The 24603-nt window shown below is 38.0% G+C and overlaps 1 protein-coding gene across 2 annotated transcripts in view; it reads right to left on the bottom strand.

Moving 5' to 3' along the window:
- Positions 1-6383, bottom strand: part of LOC131342929 (metabotropic glutamate receptor 7) — a 217914-nt gene extending 211531 nt beyond the window's left edge. The window contains exon 1 of one of the 2 annotated variants that reach the window (XM_058374251.1): positions 5024-6383. In XM_058374251.1, coding sequence (XP_058230234.1) covers positions 5024-5521 — 498 coding nt within the window. In that variant the 5' untranslated portion in view covers positions 5522-6383. The remainder of the gene's footprint in view (positions 1-5023) is intronic. The other variant, XM_058374250.1, reaches the window with a different exon arrangement.
- Positions 6384-24603: the final 18220 nt, after the last annotated feature.

The following is a 24603-nucleotide window of genomic DNA, read 5'->3' as shown; positions in this document are numbered from 1 at the left end:
TAGAGATCTGATGATGTCGCACAACGTGTCTTGTGGAAAATTTGCAGCAATTCTGAAAAATTTTCATCATGGCGTTTGCATGATTTTGCTTTCATTTCTACAATCACAAAATCGCAAAAATTCGACTTGAGAGACTGAAAATAGCTTAAATGAATGCTTGACAATCCAGAACGAGGAATACAAAGGGAAACAATGGCGAACTTGAGTAAAATTCAATACAGCACTGTTCAATAACACTCACACTATCACAACATGCAGTCACCTCACACTGAAACACTTTATCAAGGGAAAATAGAGGCACTAATTTGATTTCAGTAACGTCTTTATTTATTATGAAGAGAACCGAAGCTAAAACTTGGGCTACATGAGGTCTTCCCTCAGAGATCCAAGCAGACACTTATTTTTCACAGTGTGTATTAATGCACATAGTTAGCTCTTTGAGTTCAATTACATTAGCTTCCGCTTTTTTTGCCCTTAGTTAATTGGATTTATAGACAAGCACAACAAGGGATTTGGCTGAACATCGGACATTTCACTTGTCCTATGGAGTAGCTAATGAATATATAATTTGTCCTCCTCTATGATTGCCAAAAAACGCTAATCAGTCACATTCAATCTACCAACTCACCAACAATGTCATAATTCCCAGGAAGAAAGCAAAACCAACCCTAGATTAGTACTCCTACTCTGAGTTTAATGCATACAACCTTCGAGTCCCAAAGCTCCAAATCCATTTATCATGCCTGAACAAAGTTCTAGAGGTGAAACCGAAATATGGGTTATGTTCTCAGAAATGGAGGCAAAATGATTTTTGCTCTCTCTTTAAAACCACTAAAACAGCCACACACCACACAGGAAGCTGGCCAAGCAAAGACACCAAGCTAAAAATATCAACTCAGATGCGCATAAACAACCTATTTCTTGACGGTTTAATGGATGATGGGTTGTAGCTTTCCTGAATGACAGAAAGAACGGAGCTCCGGTTTATCATTTTGAGTAATTGGCGTCTGAAGCACTAGAACTAATCAACAATGCTTATAACGAGCAGCAGTCAGACCTGTGATTGACAGATTGTATTGGATCAATGGCTTTGGTCATCATTGTGTCTGTTTCTTATGAGGTATTTTATTGGCTGGGCCATTAATATCCACATTCATTCTGATCCCTCACATGCTTCATAAAGCACATATCCAGTGGTAATGGTAAATCAATATTTCACCACATCTCCTGAAGAATATGTGTTGTCAATATCCTCATCATTGTTGTGCAATTCATTCATGTTAAGCCCTAAAAGCAGCGCTGTTCAATGTAGCTACACGCAAAAAGCAGCGGCGTTAAAATGTAGCTACACGCAAAAACAAATGCTTGTTATTCAAACAACTGATGACACTAAAGAGAAACACAGCGCTCTGGATCGGGAAAAAGAAGAAGCCCTTTTGGATTTTGAGAATCTCTTTCCAGCTTATCACAGAAATGGCAGAAACGTACAAGCCGCCAAGGGATGACCTTTTTACTCGTGAAATAAATCTTCAGCAGCAAAGAATTAACCCTTCTCCTCCTGCTCTTTCTGCTTCTAAAAATTGAAAAGTTTTTAACCATTTCCCAGATTAATTCATTTATAAAAACTGTTCTGAATCATGAGCTATTGCTGATCAAAAATGATGGGATAATGCTTTCTTGAATTTGAGACATTATTTACATGCGATATCTAAAAATAATGAGATTTTAAGTCAAAATATGAACATAGCACTAGCAAACAACTTTCAGTTCAGGGCTTTTATAACAGGTGGGCAATGTGACGTATAAAGAATAAAGCTGTTAAGTGCCTCTTTACTATGATTCATTCACGTTTCTAGACACATTCTAGCACAATATTTATCCCTGATGCTATGTCAACTGGTGCAATTTAGTCTGTCACTGTCTTTCCCTGTTGGAAAAGTGTTATTGTCTACTTTATCCAGAAGAGTAAAAAGCGTTTGCCTGGATTTTATCCCCTAGCCTTTAAACTTCCTGTACAAGTGAGTGGGCTATATTATAAGCAGCTAGTGTAATTAGCTAACAGCTTCAGGTGACGGAAAAAAGTGAGAATTGATACCTTAATTGGAATTCAGTTGATCAGTTGTCATGTCTTTTCAGAAATCTTGTCAAGTCAGACAGAGTTTGCAAAGTATGCTAAGCCAAAATGAGAGTTTGCTATGCTACAATTTCAGTCTACTCTTTGAACTTGATTAGCATGTTGCTGTAGTGTTTAGTATGGCTGCCTCACTGCTTCATGGCCCATGGTTCCATCCTGAGCTTGGGTTACTATTTTGATGGATTTTGCATAGGTTTTCATGTTGGTTACCTCCAACCTCCCAAAAACAGGACTGATTAAATCCCTTACAGCCAGTGTTCTTGATATACTCCATGGCACTCAATAGGATAAAGCAACTACTTAATCTTTAATTACTGTCACTTGTAGGATTGTCTGAATTAGATTGAACTAATGATTATCTTGGAACCTGTTTGATTACAAATCAGAAAAAGAACTCAATACAGTTTCACTGGTTAAACAGTAAATCTCCTGCATTATTCGTGGACTTCAGCAGGCACCTTCTCAACAACAGAGATATCTCTAACTAATACTTGCAAAATGCCTCAAATGCTTGTGTTTAGCCTGTCAGACTTTAACCTGTAAAATATCTGGACAGCAATCTATGCTTGGCCAAGTAGAAAATCTGCCAAAGTGCATTTAGGCCACCGATTCTGAGGAGACCTGCAGCCCGGAATGAATAAAATATTCAGGCGCCAAAAACCACAAACATATCTAAGAACCTCAGCCAGGAGTTCAAAGAAAGTTACAGACCTAGGACAGTCACAAAGATCATGTGATGTAGGAAAAACATCATGGAAACATTAACATCAGTAAGCAGTAACACGCTATGTGGAGCAATGACATCCTTCCTGAAGCGAAGAATCTTGTGCAGATCTCCAAAATAAGAAGGTGTCCTTTTAGTATATCCATCCAAATGGAATAAGAAGAAACTCTGGAAAGGAACAATTAGTGCAAATAAGAAAGCTTAAAAGTATTCCAAAACATGGAAGCATCTGAACATTGCATCATCAGACTGGACCAGTGGGACATCATTAGCTTTATTTATTCCCACTGTAGGGCAGGGATAAAGCTGGATAATCCACTCACATCATTATGGGAAACTACATAGGGGAGTTGCCATTTTATTTGTGCCATGTGACTGAGCAAAGAGTGGAGAAAAAGCAACAGGCTACAATTATTGCTGATGCTAAATGTCAGCATGCATATTAGCATACACTGACTCGCACATAATCTTTAGCTGCCTCTACGTCTTAGGACGCAAAAAAAAGAAGCTGAAAATAAGCAAATAAGATACAGTGCTCCGTAAAATCACCAGTGTGGATTATGTATTATGTATCTTGTGTATCTTATACATTTTAGCAAAGCATTGGAATATATTGTAAGAAGCTACAAAAATGGAAAATCCCCTGGAAAAAAAAAAATGTACTGTCTGGTGAATGAGCTGTGATTTAGGACATAGGAAGGAAACTGATGCTAGATATAGAACAGCAGTAGGAAGCAGGTCTGTGTGACAATAAGTCATTTCCTCATCTCTTTTTTAAACAGTATTCTCTTAGATGATAAGCACCATTAAATGAACTTTGCTAATTTATTTAACATTCATAATAAAACTTTGTGAGACCAACACAATCCCTCCGAATCTGTTGTAATTTATGCCATCATCCCAAACCACGTGACCTCACACTGTAAAATTATTATTATTTTTTTAATAATTCAAGCTTTCTAAAGGCTGTATAAAGAGAAACCTCTACATAGAACCTCTAAGGGAATAGCTGTCAAATGAACTCCCATGAGTCAATGAAGCAAAGCGAGGTTTTTATGTGAGTAGTGGGGGAAAATCATCCTCAGCCCTCTCTGCTATCAACATATTATTGTAGAATATAGTTCATAAGATAAATCTTGGGGAAAGGGTCATAGAAGGAGTTTCCATGGTTAATAGTAGGAGGAAAGACTCCTAGCTGCAACAAGTTTGAGAACTCCTACACTTGGGGATGCTATATTTTTTTCCCTCTTAAGAGTGAACATGAAATACAGTATGAAAAAAAAGTACTATTTACTAGCACCTTAAGTTTATTGTCAGAGGAACTCATAGACGTTCTAGAACTGTCTAGGAACTAGAACTGTTATAAATTCTATGAGCATTTGAGAAACTTTTTTCTTTTTCTTTTGAATGATTGTAATGCCAAATAGTAAGCCAGATGGTACCAAACTACACTTTATCTTTTCTTATTTTATTTTTTTTTTACTTTGGTGTGCATCTTTGGCCTGGGAGTACCTTAAATCACTTGTAAGAATACAGCTTTACAGTTAAGGATGCGTTTGTGTTTTAAATGACTTTAAAGCTACAACGTATTCGAATAAAGTAGGCACTTTAAAGGTGCCCAACATGTACCCAAGTCAAACACCATTTGGTGCCTTTATTTCTGCATGCTATTTCTATGACAATCAGATGGGGTGTTAATGGAGCCTTAGTGTTCTTTCAGCACCACACGGCGCGCGTGGGAAATCAAAAGAAATAAAAATAAATCCCTCTGCAGGCGCGAGCGCTTCGTATGTGATCGATCAGCACGGTGCACCTCGGTCACGTCACATTAGGGACGCGACTGGAAATGAATGCCACGTGTCACTTCCCAAACGTTGAGTGCCATGGGTAGTGCAATTACGCAATGAATATATAATCGTGGTACTGATGAGATTTAGCGTGTGTGTGTGTGTGTGTGTGTGTCTGAGAGATTAGCAGTGTTGCTGTACTTAATACACCCATAATACAGGACCACAGGTGTTGAGCACAACTTAAACAATGCACAATTAATACGTGTAGCAGGTTGCAGATGTGACTACACTTTGCTCATATATTTATTTTATTGCACTTAACATCTGAAGTCACGTGCAAAACAACCTCATACACCAAGGAGGCGCGCGCTTTACCTGGAAAAGGCGCAGTATGTTGGCCACCATGATAGACACGGAGCTCGCTGAAGCTCCGATGACCCCGACCACTTTCTCGGGCTTGACGAATACTGGCGGCTCGCCGTTCGTGCACCGGACGTCCGACGTGTCCTTCTGAACGAGGGCCTGCACAAACGTCAGAGATTGCTCGAGCGCGTAGGTGTCGCGCGAGCACGTGTCCAAAACGCGCGCGCCCAGCGTGATGTTGGGCAGCAGCTCGTCGTCGCTGTTGATCTGGTCCAGCGCGTAGAGCATGGCCTCGAGCCGGTGGATACCGTTCTCCTTCTTGATGTCTCCGCACGGCTCGCCGGCGACGCCGCGTGCGTGCACTGGGAAGAGGCCGCCCAGGGTCAGGTCTCCCTCGAGTCTGATCGAGTGCGGCGCGTAGGTTTCCTGGGACAGCGCCAGGTCCGTCAGGGCGCTCATCATCCACAAAATTTTCCAGGGAAAGTAACGGTTCGACTCGCGCCCGCTCATGATCTCCTTCCTCAACTTTGATTTTAGGGGTAAAAACAAGCACAAGCGAACTTATGAAACGACTTTCGTGCCAGAGAAGTTAAAACGCGTCGAAGTTATAGGCATTTCCATTTCTAAAGAGAGTGCTGTTTTTTCTTTCTTTCTTTTTTTAAAAAGAATTTCGGCGCGCAAACGAACGGAGGCGTCGCTCACGCGGAATGTGCGCGCCAGCAGCCTCTCAGCATCTCACCGCGTCGCTTGTTGCTTGTTCACATCACCATTCTCTCACCAGACCTCCACTCTTCTCGAATACAAAGAAGCTTTCGGTACCTTTATATTTTCTGCTGTTAAACCACGGTGTGCTCGGGAAACCCAACGCACAAGCGCGCATCCCAATAAATGCTCAGAAGCGCGCGGCTGTTCCACACGGCGCTGAATCCTCAACCGCGCTGCTGTCACGCTGACGCATAGAAACGGGTTGCAGAATTAATGATGCACCTGCGTAATCCCAGTAAATGCAATCATAATAAAAAAAATCATTCAGGGAAAAAAAAATGTTTAAATATTAATGAAAACAAAATACTAATATAAGAGAGACGCGTGACGGATCGCGGTTTAAACCTCAGCGGGACACGGAACCCTTGCATCCGCGCGGACCGCACTTCTTCACTGTGGCAGGTTGCATCAAGTGCTACATCCCACTGAACAGAACGGCGCCGGTCTTATTCGTGCCTCCCGATCTCGCAACAGAAAATAAATAAATAAAATAAATCCCGAGAAGAAGGAGGAGTAGCGAAGACTGCGAGAGAGAGAGAGAGAGAGAGAGAGAGTCAGAGAAAGAGAGGGAGAGATAGAGAGAGTGTCTCTCCGGCAGCTCGGATTGTCGGAATGACGCCTCCTCTCTCTCCACCCAGCATCAAATATGCATCATGCACACAACCGGAGGCGTGATCGATCCGCTCGTGAGGAATCCTAACGATATTGGTTGGTGTTTGTGCGATTTCATCGTTTGGCCTCAAATAGCGCGAGGCGTCACGAATTAGAAAGTCGTTCCATAAGTTATCTTATTTTCTGCCAAAAATCCTTGCCTCTCTCTCTCTCCCTCTCTCTCTCTCTCTCTCTCTCTCTCTCTCATCAAAACGTCTAAACAACAACAAAAACAACTAATTTCACTAATTTCAACTAATTTCATAACTAAAAATCACAGAGATCACACTTCTTCTTTTTCTTCTTCACTTTGTGTTTTGTGTCGTTTTAAATGTATAAAAAACACACAGACATGCTGAATATACAAATTATGGGGAAAAAGTTATTTTTTTTCTTGAGTGAAGTGTAAAAAAGGTATAGACAGACACCTTACATACACAAATAAACTGAACAATATAGTCTACTGCATGCAATATTTATACTTTCATTCATCCTCAGTAAGAGCTTTATCCAGGTCAGGGTCACAGTGGATCTGAGAAACAATGGGCACAAGGCAGAAACACCTCCCAGGAAGAGGGTCTCATACACACACACACACACACACACACACACACACACACACACACACACACTTGTTTGGCGGCAAGTTTTTTGGGATTTGGGATATGGAGAGACATTCAAAGTTAATTCAGTCGCATTCTTGTTCCAGAAATGGTTAAATCATTTATGAATATAAAGATTAAGCGGCTCAATAAAATGTTACATCATACATCTTATCATATATTTACATATGTATGGGTTGAGCTTTCTCAATTCATTCTTTTATATTCTACCCTGTAGTCCTGATCTGTGTAGGCTATACAGCATGGGGATGTTTTTTTTAAATTTTTTTTACAGCTAAATTACATGCAAATTAACACGCAGTCTTACATAACTTCCAATATATATATATACAGATACATATAGGCAGTACACTCTGCCTTCTTTTATGTTTGATTGTGGGTATTTTTGTGTGTTTATATTTCTAGATATTTTTATGTGTTTAGGGATGTTCTTAGAGACTAGGATCCCATGAGACAGAGCAAAAAAAAAATGTTATGCGAGTGGGAGGTTTGCACTTTCATGGAAGCAGGTGTGAGCTAGCAGTAAGTTGTAGACAAACCAAGGCAATGTTTGCCTTTCTGTCTGTCTGTATTCTGTACTGTTTATCCTACACAGGGTCATGGGGAGCCTAGAGTCTGTACCAGGGAACTCTGGAGGCAATGCAGAGGACACCCTGGATGGGGTGCGAACCCATCACAGGGTATAATCTCACATACACACACTGACAATTTAGAGATGACAATCAGCATACATGCATGTTTTTGGACTGGAGCAGGAAACTGGATTATGCAGAGGGAATTAAAAAAAAAAATCAGAGAGAAAATGCAATCTCTGTGCATACAGTTGGGAATCAAACCTCTAAGCCTAGAGTTGCGAGGCAAATGTGTCTTCATGACCCACACTGTAGCTATACACAATGAAAAATCCTCCCAATGCAGCACACAATAACACACATTGTCCATAACTGCTGAAACGGCAAAATCTCACATTATGGTGTGGCAACGTTTTCCATCAAACAACTGGAAAGTCAAGTCAAGTGCAATGAGCTAATTTGCATACTACTTGTGATTTCAATTTGTCTGATCAGAGACACGAATAGATATAAATATGTTTAGTTTGTCTAGTGCTCTCTCTCTCTCACTCTCTCTCTACCTATCTATATATAAAACAGAAACTTTCAGTGATGCTGCATTATAGCCCTAATGTAGCAAACAATATCTTTCAGATCTTCCTTATCCCACAAATATGTTTCCCCCCTATAAGCTACACGCTGTCCTATACTGCAGAGCTGTTTAAGAATTTAGCAAAGAGCTAACCGCCCACGGACGCTTCCCTGACATGTTTATATACCTAATACTTAATCCTGAAAGGTGCCGTAAGTTCTGGGGCTCCTTTTTGAATGCTAACGTGATTAACATTACACATTCCCTTCGTGCACCTTATCCATGACTATAGTCTATAATTAATTGTAAGATGATATACTAATTATTCACAACAGATTTTACGCAAAGTGTTGATCTTTGACAGCTTGCTTTTACTTTATCACTTGCAGAATCACAGACTAATTGCCGGATGTTTACCACCTTTGCACTGGAACTAGATATTTCAGTGTAGACATTATAGTGCAATAGAGTGCCAAGAGGGGAAAAAAAAGGAATGGATGCAGAGCAATGATTCAGTGCACCTGTGTCCTTTGTGCATCCAAAGTTCATGGTTATGGTATTCATAGCACATACAGTACAAGGGCAATAAAGTGAAGGCTAAGCAATAAGAGTTTTCATCCTAGTGGTCTTCTACATGATACAAAGCAATCATGATTCATATAAGCAATGATTCATTATTTGACCAGCTTTCTTCAGAATCTGAGATATCGGAGATACCTAGCGTCACTATCTCAATGATGATGAAAAATGATTTACATGTCAGTTATTAATATGAAGCATTTTTACACACCAGTCTTCTCTCCTTTTGATTAGAATTGAATTATCATTGTTGCCTCAAATTATTACTATCGCTGTATTAATGCAAAAATCGTCTGATCATTAAACCCTTACTATCTACAAAATCAGTGGGTAATGCAATGTCACTCCGCTCCAGTTCATCCCAAAGGTGTTCTATCAGGTTGAGGTCAGGACTCTGTGAAGGCCAGTCAAGTTCCTCCACACCAAACTCGCTCATCCATGTCTTTACGGACCTTGCTTTGTGCACTGGTGTGTGGTCACATTGGAACAGGAAGGGGTCATCCCCAAACTGTTCCCACAAAGTTGTGAGCATGCTGAAGCATTAAATGTTCCTTTCACTGGAACTAAGGGGCTGAGCCCAACCCCTGAAAAACAACACATGAATTCAGGGCTGTCCCAAAATTTTTGCCAATATAGTGTATCTGTCTTAAGTATTTGGATTCAAACCTAAAGTGGGCGTGGCCTGACCTAAAAGGGTGTTTTTTTCCCCTCTTCCATATTAAATATGAGCTGTGTCATTGGAAACACTGGACAGATACTCACAGGTACAATTGCCAGTGCTACCAGCATGATAAGCTCTCACCTCACTACATCACTCCAGTTCATAATTGGTCTTAATGGGTATAATTTATACACTTTTTATTTGCAAGGAGCCCTTGCTTGTTTTCTAATGAACATTGCCTCTATTTCCCAAAAGCAAACTAGTAGCATCATTTTAACCCTGACCAGACAGAAACTAAGGCTGATATAAATGCATTCTTGTGTTGATCACAACCGAAAACAACATTTCCTGCGTCTCCCATTCATATCCGTTTAGAACACATTATCTGTGCAATTCCAAATAATGTATTCATATCCGGTTACATCCCTAGTAGCGTATGTGCATTCCATTTACATTCCACAGCATTTAGCAGACATCTTCCTTATTTAGAGAGACTTATAGAAGTGCTTTGTAGTTTCCATTGAAAGCATTTCCTCATGAAATAGTTCAAGGTCTATGCATATGATAAATCTAAAATCCTATTAGTATGTGTTAGTACAGCAACAACATCAATTTTTTTTTATTTTTCTCTAAACAAGTGCTTGGTAAAAAGGCAGGTCTTTTCAGTCCTCTCCCCATTAAATCCCGGACTAAAGTCCTTTCAGTTTCTTTTCATAATTCAAGCAGTGAAATAAATAAACTTGTTTATAGCAAACACACATTTCATATCCAAGTCCGAAAATTACTCATTACACCTGAAGCAAGTTTGCAGCAATAAGGCCATGGTTTTTTTGTTTTTTTCTTTTTTCTTTCAGCCATAAATGAGTTGCAAGTCCTTAATAAAGCTTTAACAAGCAAATAAATTCTACCTAACAGGAATGCACATTTAATTTGGCTAAAGCGATATAATCAGGTGCATCAGTATAAGGTGCAGTAACTTGCAGTTGAAGTCAAATGCGGCTCTATTGGATCTATTGTTGAGATTATTGTAAAGGTTAGGAAAGGGAAAGGGAATTATGACATGTATAATCTTGTTGTATTTCCCACACAAACACTGGGGAAATGAAGAAAAAATATCTTTCCTTATCCAGTGCCCACATTTTTTGGTGGCTAGTCGTGTATTTTTTTGACATCTAGCTGTGCTTTTGCTGAAATCTGTCATCCCTAGTTAATCATATTACCTCAAACCCCGAACAAAAGGTGCATCTAAAACCATTCACAATGAGTTGCTAGATTGTCTGCTAGACTCTATGCCTGTATGCCATCAGCTACAGGATTAATCTAGAAATTCCCTACAATTCAAAAGTCTACTGAGATATCCCGTGGAGTTAATTTAGTTTGGGACTGTGTCATTGTTAATGTCTTGCCTCTCACCAAAATCTATCGGCAGGAAGGATTTCTGCCACTTCCAAAAGCTTAGGAACCACTGCAAAGAAATCATACCACTACGCTTGACAACAACAACAACAAAACCAGCGACTCAGTGAGCGCCATTATCCTTAGACGTAATTTTCCCCATGAGCCACACGTGAAGGTCACTCCCTATAATATACAGCAACATGTGGTACCACTCATCACGTATGCAGCAGGCACCCAATTTATATCCTACTGATGAAAGTTGGGTGGAGGTGTTTCTGCTTTTTCTCCCATTTTAATTCAAATACTAAAAAGAAGGACATCATTTTGGATGGCAGAGAAGAGAATGGATCATGCTGTAGTAAATGAAAAAGGGTTATGAAAGTGAAATTATGAGATGTTGGCTACTCCATGGCAGGACGCCCTGAAATCCTAGTTCGACTTTAATAAGGTTGCTGCTGTTGAAGGACACACTGTTGAGGAGATTCTGGGGAGAGTAGAATAAGTGATAGTGCATACTGTATGGCGCATAGGAACAAGGTCAAAGACGTACGGTGGATGTTGTGCTTTTGATTCGCCAGCTTGGTGTGATTTGTGCAATATTGCACAATTAGTTTTGATTTAGAAAAAGAAAGAGAAGATATATACTACAATAACTAAATATATACTAAAAATCACACCATTTTGTGAGGAACTAATAAATAAAATAAAAGTAAATTTGCTTATTGTGAAAAATCATTAAGAAATCATTAAAGAATAATAAACTGATGTTAAATACTTGATTCTGGTGGGTTAGATGTCATGGTTTATATTTTAATACGCTTTAATTTCTTTCGTAACAATTACCCCAAGCACTTCTACATTACAAGTGATGCTCCGCCTTAACATCATTAATTTGTCGAATTTTTCTGTAATGAAACATTTATGTCAAATTTTAAGAAGCAGTCTCCAGTGTCAAAAAAGTTCTTCCTTTGCCTCTGATTCATTTTAAACAAGTTAAAAATATGTCTCTTACAGAAAATTCAACAAGACTTCAGGGAATTTTGTTGTACAATGGATGTGGATGATGTGTAGTTTCTCTATAAAATGATAAGCTTGTTTTTCCTCTTTTCCTAAATTCAAAAGAGACAAAAAAAAAATGTAGCTGCTAGTATAGCTGTGAAAATATAATAATATAAGTGATAACAGGAATTTGATTCATGGATGTTCCACATCCTTGAACATAGCTACGAATTGATAAAAATGTGCGACATCAAAAGAGAAATAAAACGTTTCAGGATTGTGGGAAAACAATCAATTCTGCTGCAACTAACTTCACACACCCAGTGACCATTCAAACGATGACCTGCTTATTATAAAAAAAAATATTTTTAAAGGTTCTGCAGTGTTTATATTCTTGTTTTAGGTCTGTTTCCATATTCCACTTCCAAGTCGACGTTTCACACCTTCAGAGCCCACCCCCCATGTGGATTACTATTTAGCAATAAATACCCTTCTAATATCCACTTTTTATGACCTCACTTCTGTCATATACACACAGGATATTAAGGAAGCCCCAACCTTTGCGATTATCGATTCAGGCACACAACATTATCCATATTGATCTTTCATCTCAGCATAGCCCAAATAGCACATTATTTTTAATTAATGGTTGTTAGCTACAAGCAAGGCTTGGCCCTCATTCACTGATGATTCATAATTGCTTATTAAACCATTTATGGAGTCCCAAATGTTGGATTAGCATAAAGTGTTACCAACGTGTTAATGGAAGTAGAGTCTCCAGTGACGACTTGGGAGGGAACGCAGCAAGCTCCAAAACAAGATCCATATATGGGAGAATAAATGCAAATACAGCATCAAAGCCTTGCTGAATGGCATCACGTAGCCTGGATTGTACCTTCTAGACCTAAGTTATCATTTTCATTCTTCCTTTACTGTATGTTGATATTTACTAGAATCAAGATGAATAATTTAGAGCCATGTCACCACTTGAAACATAGACAAGTGCTTGAATAGCTAAATTATTCAATGCACCGCTTCAAGAGCTCTGAATACTGTAATGAATAAACAGACCTCAGGAAATGTCAGTTTAGGTTGCAGATGATGTCACCCATGAAACTTTAAACGAATGAGTATTTTATGAGGACAATGAAAAAGGCTTTTGAGGGACTTTGGCCTTATTAAGTTTGCAATGTTCCATATAAACATAGCGATATTTAAACAAGTGTCAAGTGTTATCAAGTGCAACTAGCTACAAGTTCAAGAAGTGACACTACTAGCTTAACTGGCATCATTCCCAAAACGTACCTTTTCCACTAACTAGCTACACTGTCCTTTGCCTCTTTTCACATAACCACTTCATTATTTTTTTATTAAACAATATTCAAACTACTGTATGTGTCATTGTTAAATATACATAATTCAAGACCTGATAAATCTAAGACTACTGAATATCAATATATATATATATATTGATATTGTCTATCCATATTGATTATAGTTTATGAGCGTGAAAGATCTAAATGACAACAGGTTTGTATCTAACCTAGGAATAAAACATCCAAAACTATTTAATGACACAAATAAAGGTGTCTTTGTTGTTGTTGTTGTCGTCGTTAGCCAAATATCTAGCATCAGCCATTATGAAATAACAAGCGATGATGATCAAAATGATTCCTCATACCACAGAAAATGGCAAACATAGACAAGGGATTTAGTTTTGTAACAGTTACTATATGTCCATTGAAATTAATGCTAGCTAGATTGTTCCACAATTTATCTAAATAAAGTGGAGTGGATTTCTGAAGTAAAGTTGTTCATAAACAAAGCAAAATATCTTTTCTAAGGAATACCAGTGCAAAGCAGGTTAAATATTAAATTTTGTACAGCTGAAAATGTCATGGCTGATGCTTTGACAAAGTAGCTTCAGTGTAGTTAGCTACTTTGCCTTAATGGCTTGGCAAGCAGGAAGCTACTTTAGCAAAAGTGTAGTTGGACTGTATCATAGTTAGCCTCTGAAAATCAAGAGTAGCTTAGAGTTAGCTATTTTATTTAAAAGAGTACTTTGACTGTAACTTTTATAGTATTTTATAATGGGTGTAGTTTAAAGTGTAGCTATCTGCATTAGCAAAAGTGTTTACAATCCTGACTAGCTTGGAGTGTAGTTAGCTGCTTTCTCCAAAATAGTAATTTGATACTCATCAAATCAGTGTAGCTAGTTACTTGGTACAAAATAAGACTGTAGCTTAGCCTATTTATATTGTGAGTAGCTAAAAATCTAGTTTGTTGCTTTATCAAAAGATTAATTTGACTGTTAGCTTAGCAACATTAAATCAGGAGTAACTTGGAGTGTAGCTAGCTACTCTGTGAAAAGAATATTTGTCTGTAGTTTATATTGTGAGTATAACTACCCAAGCAATGTCCCAGATTTTAATGTCAGCCTAGCAAACTACTGATCATCTTCCACAGGAATACAATCAGCAAATTAACACAAGTATCACTAATCACCTCACAAATATTTCAATATAAACATGTTTAATGTTTATAGAATTAACCTCAGCAAGCATCTCTGGATAGGCTTTCCCTTCACATGATTTAATCCAAGCTATCATACAGCTGGTACTACAGTGCAGGAGTTGTTACTATAGTCCTTCCTGTTCTGTTCTCCTAGAGACAGCTTCATTTCATACATTTCATATAATTAGGCACTAACCGCCCACACAAGTGAAAGAAACCGCAATGATGTGAATGCCTTCTGGTGTCTAAAAACCCAGGCTTTCTTTCACGCTACAAAAATAGCACTATCACATTCATTGTCCCATACTTGTCAGTGTAAAGAATGAGCCAAGTCTAGAGGCTCAGTGACAAATTTCCAGCAAATACAGCCTACTGGGAGCAAAACAGTGGTTGAGCATGTCAGTCATCATCAGACGTCATCTCTTAATTATTGTTTATATAGGGTCATAACTAACCTCCATTGTCAATGCCGAGTGGTTTCTTCAGCTAAACCCACACTGCCATCTTTTCTTTGCTGTTTCCCAGAGAGACACACCATTTGGACCTACTTGATGAACCACTTCATTTTCAGTCTTGCAGCCACAATTACACCTCAGAATACAACACAGCAGCAGCAAAAAAAAAAAAGTGAATAGGTGCCAATTATCACCTGTCTCTGTTTTTTGTCGTAATTATACTATGATTGCTCAACCGTACCTTCCTGAATGGAAAATCCTTTTATTCACTGCTGGAATCTTTCCTAAAGGAGGAGGAGGTTGCTGATGTTGTGTAGGAGGTTTTGGCAAGAGCTATTAATTTGATTAAAACAAAGAAAAATGCCAGCCCTGTGTACCTCACTGAGTGATAGTGGGTATTGAAGCTCTTTTTTGAAGAGTTCTTTTTTGCTTATTCTTCAATCATTTTCCTTGAAACCTTCACCCAGATTATTGTATTTACTGTAATTACAGGAATAGTCGTTAATGTGAGAAAAATTGCATAGCTACAGATTCATTCATTTATTTATAAAGAAGCAAGTTTGTGTCATACAAGAGCTCCTGAATTTGTTTAAAAATTATATTAAACTAATGCGAACTTTTATTATAATTGACACAAATTGATTCAATTTTTTTTTTAACACAGGTCACTCTGTCAGGTTAAAATAACTCATTATGTTCAATTAAACTAATGAATATATTGTAAGGCTTCCAATTTAAGACAAACAAAAGAAATGGCACCCCATAAAAGGAAGACTTTAATTTGGTAGTTAAGCCCCAATTCCTATGGATGTGAAGTTGTCATATTCAGCTTGGGGATTTACAGGTTCTCAATTTATTTGCCAGAATTTTTACAGAGACTTTTTTTTATTATTAGATATACTGACTGGTAAGTACTCTTTATTTATTTATTTATTTATTTGTTTCTTTGTTTGTTTGTTTGTTTGTTTGTTTGTTTATTCGTTTATTCATTTATTTAATCTGGAATGTTTTTAGACTTAAGTCTACAAAAGAGCTCATCCTACAACTTTGTAAAATGCAATTCGCTGCACTTAATCACTTATTCAGAGGTGAGTTCCTCAAAATGAGATACTAACATAGTGGGCAGACATCTTGACTTTACATTAGGCAGCGTTCCAAGACAAGACTACATCTTGGCTGGCAGTAAATACCGGGTGGCTTTGTCAACTTTTGTTGTTTCGGCTGTTTATATTTGCATTTGTCAAAGACAGCATTAGAGGAAGAGATTCATAACTCTCTGTTTTTATTTAGTACAAAGCAGTTACATGCTTTTAAGATTCTGCTCACTGGCACCAGCTGTTCACCAATATGTTCCTGTTTCCAGCAAAGCCGCCCTTGCGTTTATTTATTTATCTGCTAACAAAATTGAGGACTACATGGTCTGTTTAGAAACCCAGCCTTTGGTAGTATCGGGTAATCCCATTTGAGTCTGGGTTTGAAAGTGATTGATCACCGCCGATTGGATTAACGTTGACATGATTCCATAATTGGATGGAAACTGTAGATTTAAATTAGATTCGTGTCGTAAGACTTGACAATGAATGAACTGTGAGCCCAGCTATGAGCTTAATGATACAATTACACTTTGCTAGAAATAAAGAGAAGAGAAGAGAAGAGAAGAGAAGAGAAGAGAAGAGAAGAGAAGAGAAGAGAAGAGAAGAGAAGTAAAATACAATTCTCTGATCCTATTACAAACTGAAAATATTGTCATTATGTAACACAATCCTATAATGTCAAACATTCTAAAAAAAAAAACACTATATTGCCAAAAGTTTTGCGACACCCCTCCAAATCATTGCATTCAGGTGCACAAAGCAACATCCATAAAGACATGGATGAGCGAGTTGGGTGTGGGGGAACTTCACAGAGTCCTGACCTCAACCCGACAGAATGCCTTTGGGATTTAGAGCAGAGGCTGCGAGCCAGTTTTTCTCGTCCAACATCAGTGTTTGACCTCACAAATGCACCTCTGAAAACTTCTAGCACTACTTTTGGCCTGGCTCAGAGTCTCTGCTCTAATTCATCCTGAAGGTGTTTTATCAGGTTGAGGTCAGGACTCTTTGCAGGCCAGTCAAGTTCCTTCACACCAAACTCACTCATCCATGTCTTTATGGACCTTGCTTTGTGCACTGGTGTGCAGTCATGTTGGAACAGGAAGGGGTCATCCCCAAACTGTTCCCACAAAGTTGGGAGCATGAAATTGTCCAAAATGTCTTTAAGCTGAAGCATTAAGAGTTCCTTTGACTGGAGCTAAGGGGCCGAGCCCAACCCCTGAAAAACAACTCCTGAATCCAATGATTTGGAGGGGTGTCACAAAACTTTTGGCAATATAGTGTATTTTGAGGGATTTTGGTTTTCAGTAACTATTCAGGCTTATAGCATTTTTTTTTTTTGCTGCGTTAAACATCGCCAAACTTGTGATGAATTGTTCTTTTTAAAGCGTCTACATTTACTTGTTGAGAATAATTTGCAGTGTGTGCTGTGTAGACCTCAATAGAAGTCTCCGATTCATTATGGGTACAGTGTACTACTCCACAGGGGCTTGACGATATGCACTTTGTAAAATTAGGCCACTCATTTTGCATGCACAAAAATTGCTGTTGCGGCACGGCAAATGTGTCAGAATCATACGTTGGTCGTATTAAGAAATCTCGTTGTCAGAATAAGGACATCATGTCCTCCGGAACGATAACTTTGTAAAATAAATAATTAAATACTATCTGCAAAGCTCTTTTAAATAAAGTGAATTTTCATAGTCTGTCTTCAGACATACACAGAAATGCGCTGTTATTGTTCTTCCTAAACATCCTCCACACACACACACACAAAATATTAATAAATATATTCAAAATCATTATAATGCAGAACTACATACGGTTTCATAAGTTATATGACACCTACATACCGTGTTTTGCATAAATATTCACCCCCCTTGAATTTTCCTACATTTTGTACTATTATGTCTAATATTTTTTATTGTGACACAAAGGTTATTGTATCAAAATCATAAATATTTACTGTTTGCATAAGGGTTTTCTCTTTAATACAACTACCTTCAGCTGCAATTACAGCTGAAATTCTTCTGAGCTATGTCTCTCTCAGCCATTTTTTAAGCTCTTTCACATTTTGAATCACTCTGGTGTAGCTTTAGAAGAGTGCCTAAGGTCATTTTCTTGTTAGAATATGAACCTCTGCCTGAGTCTCTTAAGACCTTTAAAGGCTAACACAAGGTTTCTTCTCCAGTGTCCAGTATTTGGCTCAATCCAGCTTGCCTTCAACTGCTTCTTTTTGGAAGAAAAGCACTGCTACAGCATGATGCTTCCACCACCATGCTTCACTGTGAGGATGGTTATCTCATCATGAAGAGTAGTGTTGATTTTGTGCAAAACAAAATGACTTTCCATATGTTTGCTGAGTTTGCTAGCATGTTTTGGCTAACTCCAAACAGGACTTCGTATACCTTAATTTGGTTCTCTGACTAATGCCCTTTACCTGGTTACTGAGGATTGGTGGATGGAGTAATTAATGTACAATATTCTGTCCATTTTCTAAACAATGTGTGTGGTGTTGAACATTTAGGCTAAAACCTGATTGATACATTTCTAGAACTTTCTCTCTGACTTATTTTAATTGCTCCTTGGTCTTCATAATTGTATTGGTTTAGGTTTGCGCTTGAATAAACATGCCACTGTGTACAAAGCAAGCTCCATAAAGACATTGTTTGCCAAGGTTGGACTGGAAGAACACGAGTGACCTGTGCAAAGCTCAGACCTCAACCCCACTGAATACCTTTGGGATGAACTGGAACACAGAATACACCGCGGACCTCCTCACTCTTACATCAGTGTCTGACCTCACTAATACTTTTGTTGCTGAATGAGCACAAATCTCTACAGCCACAATCCAACATCTAGCAGAAAGCCTTATAGAAGAATATAGGTTATGTATAACAGAAAAGACCAACACCTTTGATCATATAGTGAATTTTGTATAGATGTATGAGTATAGATGTGTAAACTCATGTACTTCCCATATAAGCAATGCTAAAAGGTCATAATGACTGGAGACGAAATGGGTGTATATAGGATTAGGTCCTACATGTACAGAAACTAGCACATGATACTGCATATAAGAATCTGTATGAAGGGAGTATGTACATGTAGGTGCTCTTGTGTCACATCATGATTCCCTCTTTAAAGCCCTGTTTATTATCCAGCTAATCCACTAAAAGCATATTATCCAGGAACAAATGATAAATTATTCAGTAACTACTAAATCACTGAAACTAACAGCAAACGCTATGCAGTTACAAATGTGAGGAATGTTCATCCAATCCTTCATAGACCCATAGTCACGTTCAGTTCAGTATTTGTTTGCACAGACTAATTAGACGTTTTATCACTTCAGCACTGCTCATTTATTCCCTGTGTTGCCAGATTACACACAAGTTACACTTCGGCGCTGGTTTACTGTGAACTGGGGTGATTTTCAAACAGTGATTTAGACTGGAAAAAGTGAATCCAATATTGCAGCTCTTCTTACACCACCACCGCATACAATATCCCACGCAATAAGTTGCACTGATTTCTGCTAAGGTCAGACATCAGCAGAAATGATTTTCAGCCACAGAGAAGCAGATAAAACTTTTAATGCAACCTTGATAAAACTTAAGTGCTTTACTTTTGTCTGTTCCTCTATCAGTCTGCTTTTTGGAGACGGTTGCCATATTATTCCTGTCAAGGCTATCGACCTCTAATAGGAGGAACACACACCATTCATCAAACAATAAACCATTTGATTTTATATACTATAGAGACCCATAGGAAAAGTTCTAAAAGCTGGGATGAAGCGTGGGTTATATTGGTTTTAGGTTCATCCGTGCTTTGTTTGTATGTAGTCTGAGAACACTGATCTTGGGCAAATAATATAGGAAAGATATGCCTTGGCATAGCTTTTAAAAGAAGTGGACTGGAGTGATGAACAAAATCGTCAACAAAAATCTTCCTAAAGAAGTTTGCGAGGGTCGAGACGCTGTCTAAGGACTGATTTATACGTCGGCATGTGTATCTCTGGGTGGACAGGGCTGTCCAATCTTATCCAGAAAGGGTCGGGGTGGGAGCAGGTTTTCATTTCAACCAGCCAGAAGCCATATCTGAGTCTACTGAAAGCCAAGATCAACTGATTAATCAGGTGTGGCTCCTGCTTGATTAATATGAAAACTTGCACCACACCGGCCCTTTGCGGATAACACCGGACACCTCTGGTCAAGACACTGTGTGTATTTATACTTGCACCTAACATGAGCATGTCCTCTAGAATGCGCTTGTATATGAACCACACCAGATTTAATTGAATTATACAGTGAAGAAATCTCAAAAAACATAATGTTGTTTTGTAAAGTGCTGAGGAGCAAAGAAACATCATGTCACTCATTAAAACCAAGTGAGTTCTCTCTGAAAGCGTTTCTGAAAATTTTTAAGCCATATTCAGCAGTATGAGTGTCTCTTGTATTGGATCACTCCAAACTTCAATTTAGCTAGTGTTTCAATCCACAGTGTGCATCAATTATGGAATAACAACGCTTTTATTGAGTTGCCGTGGTTCACACAGCAACACCGGGAGTATTTACTGTACTTTTACACTATATAATACCACTGTGTGTGAAGCAAACGTGAAACACAGGAGGAAAACTCACTTGTGTTCGGTTCTTGACTTTTATCATTGAGAATTTTTTATTAGACACCGGTCTGAGAAACTAACAAAGTGAATACGTTTAAACTGAGATATTTGCAGAGGGTTTTTCATCCGTTTCTGTCAAATATAGGATTTTTTAATTTTTTTCAGAAACACTGAATATTCTGAATGCAATGGGGGGGGGGATTGTACTGTGTTACACTTCAAGATCAGCAGTATTATTCTGAATTAGACGTAGTAGACAATACTTACCTGAATTTGATCAAATCAGAGGAAAAGAGAGGTCACACTGTCTCTTTAAACTGTTTCCATGTACATACACATCCAGTCAGCGTCGCACTGAAGAGATGCATAACATGTAGGCTGCTTGTTGGGGGACTGCATGTCTAGCATGCCAAATGTACCCATGATCCCTTGCTTTTTATCATTTCTTTTAAGATGCAAATACACGTTAACACAAGTATAAATCAGCCTTAATACATCATCCTGAAATCTCCCATAAGTGTCTAAGCGGTGACTGTGAAGGTCGTAGCATATGATTTACATCATTTTTATTCGCTTAAAACTATTCAGTGAGCCTTCATGGTCGGGGGGGGGGGGGGGGGTGGTAGCTTAGTGGTTAAGATGTTGGACTAGCCAGTGAGTTTGAACGCCTGGTCCACCAAGCTGGGTCCCTGAGCAAGACCTTTAACCCTCAGTTGTATAAAAAAATAAATAAAACTAAACTGTTAATGTAAATGGGAGTCATCCTAGAAGAAACAATGATCAATTTTTACTACATGCTTTTATTTTTTGCCATGTGCATTTGTTTTGGTGTTAATTCTCTCTCCACCCCTTTTGTTGGTTACCTGCTCTGTGTTTCATTTTAATTGTTTCATTACAGTTCTTTATGCTCTGGTATTTTTCTTGTGAAGTCTTGCCAATCATATTGTTCATTTCAAAATGCTGTTTGTCTTTTGTTTTCAAGTTTTCTGACTAGTGCTTGTGGTACCATTTTTGGAGCATGATCTATCATTCTTTGATGTTCCCTGCATGTGTATTGACCTCCGGATAAAACTACGATGACTACGATTCTTGGATTGAACACAACAAAGCCCACTCTGAAAACTCACTCCTTGCCTCAAGTTGCTCATTACAATGTCAGCCACTGGTTATATTTACTTTGAAGATTTTACTCTGTAGTTGTTAAAGACGTCAGAAAAATGGAAAGAATATCCATGAAGTATGAGTTAGTTACAATGAAGGAAAAAACAAAAGACTCAGAAATACACATCTGGCTGGAGCTTTGACAGGATAATTCAGGTGTAGGTGTGTAGTGGTGCTGCATGTATGAGGGCATCAGAGTGAACATTGGCACAGCACTGCCCCCTGTAGCGCAGCAGGTATGCAGATCACAGCGTGCATGTCATAATCCTGAGTGATGAGAAAGATAATGGAATATTCTTTTGTGTAATGCAAAGCTATCTAGTGCTTAAAGGAGACATTCGCATCTGGAATAAACCACTCCAACCATTATAAACCCAAACCTCACATCCTCTGTATCTTCTGTATCCTTCTGTACGATTATATAGATCAAGTTCCGATGATGCACAGACTTGCAGGTTGTGGCAAAATCGATCAGTTTGAGTGCAAATGTTTCTCAACAAAATGAAGAACTCATGTTCCTTCATAACCACAAGTACCATAAAATTCACAGGTGGAAAAATGTTAGGAGAACAAAAATGGAATTAAAATCAGTTTAAAGGTTTATACTTTTCATAGCATATGCCTTTATAACTGAACTTTTTACTCTATTTTGGACAAATTGCATTTGCAATAACATTATTTTGAATATATTATATGATCAACTACATCATTTTTTTTTTCCTTCTGCAATTTTTAAGCAAAGTAGGTTATTTATTTTTGCTGTTATTGCTGATTGTCTGTCTTAACCTATTAACTGCATCATATTTTAAATAATTGTGTTATATTTTTAATAATAATAATAATAATAATAATAATAATATTAAACAATTGACTATTATTAAATTTATTTATAAAAATAAATAATTTTTATTTTATTTTTTATTTTTATTTTATTTATTTATTTATTTATTTTTAGAGCTAATTCGGATACTTTACTGGAGTAAAAAACTGAAATGTAGTCAGCTGGAATAAAACACTCCAGGTCATTAGTCACTGTTAAGTAGACTTCGGTAATAAGATTGTTTCAGCAGGTTTAAAATGGCATCAGCATAAACGCAGACATCCCTGTAGGCCACACTAACTATTGTATTACTTACACACTAATCTGGTGTGGCACAGTTGTGAAAACAGCTGTAGGCAATTTTAGGCCTCATTTTACTGTAAATGTAAGAATCGCAAGTACAAGTGAAGCAGCGTTTAAATAACTACACCATATGCTTACAAATAATAATTAAATGTCGAATGCGCATACTTTGCCGCACAGCTCCTACAATACCGTGCACTCTCGGGCTCGTCACAAGCAAATGTGTGTAGACACGTAAGCTTAGCCTCTCACCTCAGTCTTCAATTACATCCCAATTAAACCTGCTGCTTTTTCAAGAGCGCTGTGATTCTTTCCTCTGCGTTCCAACAAATAAGGAAAAAATGACACAGCCAACAAAAGCATCCGCTGAGCGCCTGAATGCATCCTGTTGTGTCAGGTTGATTAGAAATGCCACTGAAGAACTGTTTCCACCTTATTCACTTGTGCTATTGTTGAATGCAGGAATACAGAAAAACATATTCTGGGATAAACATGACTGAAAAATAATGAAACAGAATAGAAGCATTATTTCCACATTCAAATGACTTGATTGTAGACTGAGGAGACTTGAAATAGCTGGAGAGTAGAATACTTACACTGTTTGTGTTTTAAGCTACGGTATATTGTAGTATCTTCAGGTGCAATATGACATCTCTTCCAAATTCTATTGAAATCTATGAGTTTGATTTTTGCTTTATTACAATAATGCTCTGTTTTTTTTATACAGTAAGTGTTGTAATTATAATTCTACTTTGAATCCTTTCTGAAAAGGAAACTCTGTTGTAGTGATCAGTCTGGGATAGAAAGAAATCAGCCCCAGTATCACTCGTTCATACTATTTTGTATATTTTGTGTTGCAGTTCAAATCCAGAAATATTCTTCAAATTATATAGCAAAATAATCTAAAGTGGAGGCCAAAAATAAACATTTATTTAAATATTTGTTATTTTATTTTACCTTAGCCCTGCTAGTCTGTTCATTATGATCATTGTTTTTCTAAAATTGACTTTTTTTTTTCTCTCCAAAGTTCATTGTATGAATGAAAGTATTATTAATATTATGGAGAAATATAATTATGAAATTATTCTATATGTAAAAATTATACAAAAAGTCCTAAATCAAACCATTGTATCATTGTATATGGATGGATGGATGAAGGAATGGATGGAAGGATGGAAGGATGGATGGATGGATGAATGAAGGGATAGGTGGATGAATGGATTGATGGATTGATGTATGGATGGATAAAGATGTGGATGGATGGATGGATGGATGGGTGAATGAATGAATGGATGGATCAATGTATGGATGGATAAAGGGGTGGATGGATGGATGGCTGTAGGGATGGGTGGATGAATGGATGGATGGATCAATGTATGGATGGATAAAGATGTGGATGGATGGATGGATGGATGGATGGGTGGATGGATGGATGAATGGATGGATGGATGGAAGGAAGGATAAAAAAGACACACTATTTACAAACAATAGTTCATAATGTTAGATCAGATACAGTATGACCCACTATCCCGAATTCTGACCCCTACCCCAGCTGTCTCTGGGGAACCCTGCAGATAAAGATATCATTTATTCTTCACCACACCACATAGACCTCTCTCTTAATGCTCAGCCCACTCGATATCAGTCAAAGTGACGTTTTTCCTTTTTCTGTGTAGGATTAGCGATTCTGGTCTAGTGATTTCTACATCACTGTAGATCGATGGCACAGGATATCTCTTAGGCCTTCACACCACATTCCGTCTCATGGGATTTACAGCTCAGGTCACTCCAAATGACCAGAC

This window comes from Hemibagrus wyckioides, linkage group LG21, assembly GCF_019097595.1.
Source record: "Hemibagrus wyckioides isolate EC202008001 linkage group LG21, SWU_Hwy_1.0, whole genome shotgun sequence".
NCBI lineage: Eukaryota > Metazoa > Chordata > Actinopteri > Siluriformes > Bagridae > Hemibagrus > Hemibagrus wyckioides.
Note: the sequence above shows the minus strand (reverse complement) of the source record. Positions and strands in the feature narration are given on the sequence as shown.